Source organism: Lepus europaeus, chromosome 23 (genome assembly GCF_033115175.1).
Source record: "Lepus europaeus isolate LE1 chromosome 23, mLepTim1.pri, whole genome shotgun sequence".
In the NCBI taxonomy this organism is placed as follows: Eukaryota; Metazoa; Chordata; class Mammalia; order Lagomorpha; family Leporidae; genus Lepus; species Lepus europaeus.
The window spans coordinates 23,295,792-23,303,668 of record NC_084849.1 but is presented as its reverse complement, the minus strand read 5'-3'; the positions used below and the strand labels follow the sequence as shown (position 1 = coordinate 23,303,668).

General features: G+C 64.1%; 1 protein-coding gene across 2 annotated transcripts; it reads left to right on the top strand.

The window, feature by feature from the left end:
• The first annotated feature begins 3,842 nt into the window (after window positions 1–3,842).
• On the top strand, window positions 3,843–7,440 carry LIF (LIF interleukin 6 family cytokine). 2 transcript variants are annotated; one of them, XM_062182151.1, is made up of 3 exons: window positions 3,843–4,010; window positions 5,593–5,771; window positions 6,262–7,440. In XM_062182151.1, exons 1-3 carry the CDS (start codon window positions 3,989–3,991, stop codon window positions 6,670–6,672), a joined length of 612 nt encoding a protein of 203 aa, XP_062038135.1. In that variant the 5' UTR covers window positions 3,843–3,988; the 3' UTR covers window positions 6,673–7,440. The 2 variants fall into 2 exon arrangements, with proteins under 2 accessions (XP_062038135.1, XP_062038134.1); XM_062182150.1 differs by lacking the exon at window positions 3,843–4,010 and adding an exon at window positions 4,069–4,180.
• Window positions 7,441–7,877: the final 437 nt, after the last annotated feature.

Below are 7,877 nucleotides of genomic sequence, written 5' to 3'. Positions count from 1 at the left end.
CTGAGATCCCAGCTGGGGAGCGGGGGGGGGGGGGGGGGGATGGGGAAGGGAGGCTGGGGGGGGGTGCCGGCCTTGGCGGTGGGGGTTGCCTGCGCGCTCAGTTTCTGGGTCACTGGTCTTGGGGAATTCCCGGCTGCCCGGGGAGCTGCCTACCTGGTGAGTAACTGAACGCTGCCCACACAGGACGCCTGACTCCGAGGGTGCCTCCCCCCAACCCCTGCCAATACCATTGCCATGCTGCCCTCTCTCCCCGGGGCACCCCGGGGGAAAGACAGAGACAGGCAGGCAGGCAGGGGGCTGGCTGCCGCCCCCGGACCCCCTCCCTCCCCAGGGCTCTGCAGGGGGCGGCTGGTGATTCAAGCCCCTCTGAATTAAGGCTTCTTCCTTTTCAGATGGGGCCTGGGGTGAATCAGCTCCTGGGGGCGGTGAGGCCGGGTCAGCTGCTGTCCAGAGCTCAGGCCCGAGGTGGGGGGGTGGTGAGGGGCCGCCGCAGGGCACCGGGAGAGTGGACACCACACCCCCTGCCGCCGCGTAGTTCTGGGTGTCCTGGGTCCGTTCACCGATGGCAGAGGGTCCTGAGAGGCCCCTGCCTTGCCCCTTGGCCGTGGACGGTGGTGGGGTCATCAGGAGAATGGGGGCAGGGATGCCTCCTTCACAGGGAAGTGGACATTGCTGTGCACAGGGGGCTTCCGTGCCGAGCCCTCAGCCCTAAGCCAACGCGGCCATCACTCCTGTCTTGCAAAGAGACGAATGCCCAGAGACAGTCAGCCACTCCTCCGAAGGCACACAGCTCCCAGCTGGCAGAACCAGGCCTCCCACCTGGTTCTGAATGAGACCAAAGTCCAGCCTTTAAACAGCCGGGCCTCCCCCACCCCACGGCCCGCCCCGCCTTCTCCCAGCGGCGCGGGAGACTTGGCACCAAGAGCTTTTGGGAATTGTAAAATGTTTTCAAGAACTATTTAGCATCAGCTCTGGGTATAACCCCGAGCCCATGGCCGCCCAGAGCACAAATGGATATCAGACCCCACCCCCCCTCCAGGCCTTCAAAGATGGAAGAAGGGGACACAGAGCCGGGGAAGGACACTGGGGCTGGGGGAGGCTGGAGGGCTTCCTAGAGGAGGAGGGCCTGAGTGCTCCCGCTGTGCTCCTGGTGAGCTGCTGTGGGGCCTGGGGTCCACACCAGTTTCACCGTTACTCTGTGTAGCCCTGGCCAAGCGCCTTTGCCTCTCTGATTCTGTTCCCCGCCCCCCAGAAACACAAACAAACAGCTGTGACGTCCTAGGAGGGACTTGCACAGGGTGCGTGAGAAGCAGAAGAGGAGGGGCCGGGTGGGCTCACGTGCATGCAAGGTGCACACCGGAGCCAGCTCTGAGCACTGGACAGCGGAGCCATCTGGAGACAGCGACCCTGCGCCCCGGCTGGCCGGGGGGAAGCCCAGGGGGCCCCAGACAGCCCCCTCCACTGTGAGGCCGCTCGGATCCCCAGCAGGCCCAGGCTGCACATGAAGTCACAGCTGGAAGGGGCAGGGCTGGGGCTGCCACTCCAGGGTGGGGCCTGGGGTCATGACCTTGGGAGCAGGGAGCCAAGAAGGGAGGACGCCTTGTGTTGAGGGAGCTGGGGGGAAACGCACACCCTGCAGCACACAGAGGGAGGGAGCAAAACAAACTCCGGCCGCAGCCACGTTGCAGGCGGCTCCCGGGCTCAGACGAGCGGCTCCGAGACCCTGCGCGGCCGAGAGGCCCAGCGCACGTGCTGCCTGACATGGACAGGCCGGGGAGGCTGGGCCTGGGGCGTCGAGGGGCCCAGAGCACTTGGGGAGCACGGACCACGTCAGGTACCGTGAGAGGGGAAACTGAGGCCCAAGAGGGCGGGTAGAGAGGCCCTAGCATCAGAGTCTTCCAGGCCCTGTCCTACTTCCTGTTTCCTACGGGGTGGGTGGGGCTGTCAATGGAGATTGGGAGTGGATTATAGGACTTGCTATGGTGTCTGCTGAGCTAGAAGGTTGCTGATATGCAACGGAGAGGCTGGGGGCAGAGTGGAGGACGAACAGCAGCCCCCAGGAGAACCAGAGCGCCTTGGGAGAGACCCAGGTCAGGGAACAGAGGACCCTGGTCAAATGGATTTGGGGTCCAGGTCAGGAGAGCCAGGTTGATCAGGTGGCCTGGGTCTTGGGAGGACTGGTGGCTGAACCTGAGGTCAGGGTGATGGGAATGCCAGGAGATGCTGGGGGCGGTGGGGGATGGGGAGTGGTGAGCTGGGGGCGGGGGTGTCCTGGGAGAGGGTGTTGCTGAGCTCCGGGGCAGGTGTCTAGGTAAGAGCAGGTAGCCAGCCACATGCCTGCGGGGCATGCATACCAGAGACAGCCCTGAAGCCCTGGGAAGGCCCCAGGCCAACCCTCACTTTCCCAGTAGAGAGGTGTAGGGGGCAGGGAGCAGGAAGGAGAGCCAGGCTGGGGCCCGCAGCCTCCTCCCTGCTGCTGGGCAGTGCCAGCTGGGACGGGGACTTTTATCACCCCACATCCGATCTGAGGCCCTGCCGGGGAGCCGGGGAACAAGGGCCTGGATGGGGCAGGGTGTGTTGTGGGGCGGGGGTGGGGGGGATGGTGGCGGGCACGAGGGCCCGTCCTGGCACGATGAGGGAGGAGCTCGTGGCTGGGCAGGTCTGGGATGTGGCAAGAGGCAGGAGCTGGGGGCACGGAGGATGGGTGAGGGGGTGGCCAGGGGTGGCCAAATACCCCTCCTGGATCTCTCAGGCCAGGGCCGTGGGGAGGGGGAAGGAGACGTCTCCTGGCACACAGGGGCCTTGGCAGATTTCAGGACAGTAATGAGCCAGTGTATCACGACTTCATTTTTGCTTCTTTTTTTTTTTTTTAAATGTTCTTAGTATCTTTCATTCTGTCCATGTCCCCACCACTAGGCCCCTACCTGTCCCCATGCATTCTCCAAAAGCAGACACCAGAGCTGGGGACCCTACCTCCGAGACCCTAGGGATGACTTTTGGGGCATCCCCCTGCCGTTCTTTAAGGCTGAGCTCCATGGGGCCTCCATAGGGGGACTAGGAGGGCCCGCCGCTCGCTGCCCCCCACCATGCCTCAGCACCCCGAGGAGGAAAGAGGGGTCTTTGCCATCAGGGGCCCTTTCAGAATGCTAATGGCACCCGCCATGAAAATCCTCCCAGACTGCCCCCCAAGAACTGAGTTGCAGCCTGCCATCCCCTTCTGCAGCCTCGAAACCAGGAGGCCAGGACCCTCCAGGGTCCCGGGTTGGGGTTTCCCTTTGGAGCCCCTCTTAGCCACCAGCGGCTTGGAGGCGTCCACCTCCGAGGTGGCTCCCAGCGCCCACGCTGAGTTCTGCTTTATTACCGTCTAAAGTCCAAGCCAGGCTCCAGCCCCTCTTTTCCGGAACCTCCTCTTCAGCTGGGCCCTAGCCCGCCTCCTCCCACTGCCCCCCCCCCAGAGCCCCCCGACCCCGAGTGGTGGGGGCCAAGGAGGCACCGGCCTCAGCTGTCTGTCCAGTCTCTGACCACCTCCCCCAACCCAGGTGAGTCAGGGCCGTCTGGGGTGTCCACTATGCCTGGGGGTGGGGATGGGGAGGAACCCCCCGCTGACCCAGCCTGGGGGACCCCTGCCCACTCCGGGCATCATCAAGTGAGTGCCAGGGCAAGCCACTGGGGAAAACCACAGAGCGTATGTCGAAGACTTCATTGTAATTTTATCAAATTCTTAGAAGAGGGAAAAAAGTTTGCTCTCCCCACCCTCCCCCCCTCTCTCGTCCCCCCCCCCCACTCTCACTTTTCTTCCATTCATAATTTCCTATGATGCACCTCAAACAACTTCCTGGACTGGGGATCCCGGCTAAATATAGCTGTTTCTCTGTCTTACAACACAGGCTCCAGTATATAAATCCGGCAAATTCCCCATTTGAGCATGAACCTCTGAAAACGGCCGGCATCTGAGGTCTCGTCCAAGGCCCTCTGGAGCACACAGCCCATGATGAAGATCTTGGCGGCAGGTAAATGCGCCCGCCCCGCGCCGGCCGCCGCGGCCACTTGGGGCCCTGGGCCAGCGCAGACTCCCGGACGCTCGGGGCGCCCGCCGGGGGCGCTGGGTGGCGGCTGGGAGCCAGTGCGCGCAGGCACATGGTTCGGGCACCGTGCGCCCAGCTCGTCCCGGGGCCAGCAGGTTGGCAGCAGGGAGGGAGCCTCCGCAGCCTTCCTCCTCCTCCTCTTCCTCCTCCTCCTAGCTCCCGCCGCTCGCCCGCGCCACTCTTCCTTCTCCGCTCGCTCCCGGATTCACCCACCCTCTTTTATTTTTCTTTCTTTCTTTCCGCTTTCTCTTTTCCAACCGCGTCCCGGGCTGCTCCCGGGGAGGGGCGCTGGCGGCTGAGCAGCTCGCAAACTCCTGCCCGGCCCGCGGGGAGCAGGTGCCGCCTCCATCTGCCCGGTGCCTGAGCTAGGTGAGATGGGGGTGTCTGAGGAGGGGGGACCCTCTCCCCTCCCCAGCCGTCTCCGGGCCCCAGCACTGCCTGCGGATGCTGGGAGCAACCGGGGAGCCCAAGAGAAGTGGACTTGCGGGGCTCCACCATCCGTCGCGCTGCTGCAGCCGGGGATCGGGGATCGGGGGCTCTGGGGTGGGCTGACCCAGCCCCGACCACCCCCAGGTGCCCACTGCTGGGCCGTGGAAGGGCCGTGGTCTGAGGGTGCAGGGGGAAGGGGCGGACGCCCGAGGGGAGGGCCGATCCTGGACAGGCCCGGACAGCTCCCTGCTCCGAGCACCTTTTCCCTGCCCTCCCTCCCCGCCCACCGGGCTGCCTGCGACCTTTTCCCTCTTCTCTTTCCTGCTTGCACCATTTCCTCTCCCTTCCAAGGCCGGCCTGGGGGCAGGTTGGGGGTGTGTGTGTGTGTGCGTGTGCTGGTGTGTGGGACCCACCCCCCACGAATTCTCCCTGCCCTAACCCAAGGGACTGGACAAGGGACAGTAGAGGAGCAAGGAGAGTTCGCTAGGGCCTGGACCAGGATTTGGGGCTGGAGGATGGGGCTGGAGGTGAGGACCTTGGAGAGGGGTGTGGCCCCACTGGGAAAGGACAGAGAGGGAGGAGGGAGGGAGGGTGGCAGAATTAGGGGGCTATTGGCCCAAGGAGTCAGAATCAAGCAGCCGGCTTGGGAGGGAGAAGGGAGACCCCAGGAGTGCCCCGCCTTCCCCAGCGTGCCCCATTTGGATGAGGTGGGCTGCGTGGGGCTGGTGATGGGACAGCAAGCTCGGGAATCCCAGGCATCCTGGGAGGTGGGGAGATAAGGCCTGGGAGGGGTTGGTGCCTTCCAGCCAGAGGGCCAGGGGCTTTGACCTATCTGGGGAAGGGGGTAGGGGGTTGGACTTCTCCCTGCCCCCGGGCTCCTCCTCTTAACCCCAGAGAGTGCAGAAGGAGATGGGAAAGTGGAGAGAGAGAGAGAGAGAGATGCCGAGACAAAGTGAAACTCCACCCCGCCCAGGGAAGACGGAGCAGGGGGCAGGGAGTCCCTCCCACTGGCATCCAGTGTGACCCCCAAGCACCGGTCCCACCTCCACGCTCAAGGCTCCTCCCTGCCTCTCCCCAGGAGTCGTGCCCCTGCTGCTGGTCTTGCACTGGAAACCCGGGGCGGGGAGCCCCCTTCCCATCAACCCCGTCAACGCCACCTGCAACACACACCACCCATGCCCCAGCAACCTCATGAGCCAGATCAGGAGCCAGCTGGCACAGCTCAATGGCACTGCCAACGCCCTCTTTATTCTCTATGTAAGTTAACCCCCAGGGGACAAGAAGGGAGGGAGGGCCCGGGAGGAGGGGCGAGGAACAGAGAGACCAGGCAGGCAGGCAGGCAGGAAGGTGCTGTGGGTGTCTCAGGGCGGGCGGGGGGGGGTTGGGGGGGACGCCCAGGAAGAAGGTGAGGGCAGTGGGTGAAAGTGCAAGTGTGTGGTGCGCCCGCCAAGGCGAGACGGGCAAGACACCACATTTTCCTTTCTGTCCCCGTGTCGCCGTGGTGGTGCGGATGGCGGTGACAAGGCTTGCACGGCCCAGGCCTTGATGTCTAGCAGGTGCAGTCGCACCTACCACTGCTGCTGCTGGTTCCCACGCCAGTTCTAGCTGTCTAGCGTTGGGTCCTCGTGCTACGGGTGGGCACACTGAGCACCCTCCAGCTCCCGCCCCAGGAGCTGGCTGGAGGCAGGGCCGGAACACCACCCCCTGACTCCTGGGGTCACCTACCTTCTGTCCCTCTGCTCTTCAGTACACAGCCCAAGGGGAGCCTTTCCCCAACAACCTGGACAAGCTGTGCGGCCCCAACGTGACGGACTTCCCGCCCTTCCACGCCAACGGCACGGAGAAGGTCAGGCTGGTGGAGCTGTACCGCATCGTGGCCTACCTTGGCACCGCCCTGGGCAACGTCACCCGGGACCAGAAGACCCTCAACCCCACGGCGCTCAGCCTGCACAGCAAACTCAACGCCACGGCGGACACGCTGCGGGGCCTGCTGAGCAACGTGCTGTGTCGCCTGTGCAGCAAGTACCACGTGGCCCACGTGGACGTGGCCTACGGCCCGGACACCTCGGGCAAGGACGTCTTCCAAAAGAAGAAGCTGGGGTGTCAGTTGCTGGGAAAATACAGGCAGGTCATCTCCGTGTTGGCGCAGGCCTTCTAGGTGGCCGGCCGTGAACTGATGGGTCCCAGGAGGGGGATCCAGAGGGGAGGGTGGAGAGGGGTCTCAAAAGGTGGCTGGGGCCCGGGGCGCCGCTCAGTGCACATGGGGGCTGCTGGCAGACCCCAGGAGGTTTCTGGCCAGCCCTCTCCCGTCTGGGGTGGGCTGAGATGAAGCGGAGCAGCCGAGTCTAAGTTTCCATAGGCAGGGCCTATTCGCCGCATCCCGTCTCCTAGGAGACTGCAGCCAGGGTGTGGGACCAGGGCGGGGAGTGAGGGTCGGACTTCCGCCCCCTACTCGCTGTCCCCTCTCAAGTCCCATGCCCCATGGGCAGATTGCACAAGGTGTCTACCGCAGGGGTCAGGGGAGCTGCCCAACCCCAGGGGATGACCCCAATGTGTGCCTTTGCTATCCTGTAAGTAGGTTTGGGAAGGCAGGGAGCTGTCCAGCTGGGACTCCGATAGGCCAGGGGGGGCTGGAATCCAGATGGACTCCTGTCCCTGAGGAGTTGGGTCAGGGCAACACAGAGGAGAGACCCCAGGTGGGATGCTGCCTCCTCTCGGGCATGCGTGCAGAACTCAGGGTGAGCGGTGGTCGGGTGGAAGGTTCCAGACATTCAGGCTCTCGGAGAGGCAGTGAGGCCACCCTCAGGCCTGGGAAGGAGAAGAGCCCCCAAAGTCCTTGGCGGGCCCCCTTTCTCCTCTTCCCCTGAGTCTTTCCTGCAGCCGGGGGTGGCCAGGGTCTGACAGCTGGACCCAGAGGTGTGGTATGTGGAGGTGGGCGGGGGCGGGGGCGAGGGCAGGAGCAGGTGCAAAGTCAGGTGAGGAGCTTTGGAGAGTACCTGGGGGGGGGGTCTTCCTTCTGGGTGAGGGTCTGCAAGACGGGGAATGGGGTAGCTTAGAGTAGCAGCTCACATCCGGGGCCCACGGAGGCCCTGGAAGGTCACACGAGGGTACCTGAGGGAGACCGGAGGCCCCCTCGGGTCCTGAGAGCAAGGGGCAGCAGAACGTACGGTCAGGGTCTCAAGCTGACCGACCAGCTTGAGATCCAAGAGCACTGTGTGTCTGACCCGGCGTGAGTGTCTATTTATTATGATGTCCTATTTATGTTAACTTATTGGGTGCTTTTCCCCTTTCCCCGATCCCTACTCAACAGAGATAATAGGACGGCTCCTGGGCGGAGCCGGGGCCTCATTTGGAAGTTGATGA

Coding starts and splice junctions, on each gene's coding strand:
- LIF (XM_062182150.1), top strand. CDS start 4,138: ATGGTTCGGGCACCGTGCGCCCAGCTCGTCCCGGGGCCAGCAG. Junction 4,181..5,592: donor GCTCGTCCCGGGGCCAGCAG/GTTGGCAGCAGG, acceptor GCCTCTCCCCAG/GAGTCGTGCCCCTGCTGCTG. Junction 5,772..6,261: donor ACGCCCTCTTTATTCTCTAT/GTAAGTTAACCC, acceptor TCTGCTCTTCAG/TACACAGCCCAAGGGGAGCC.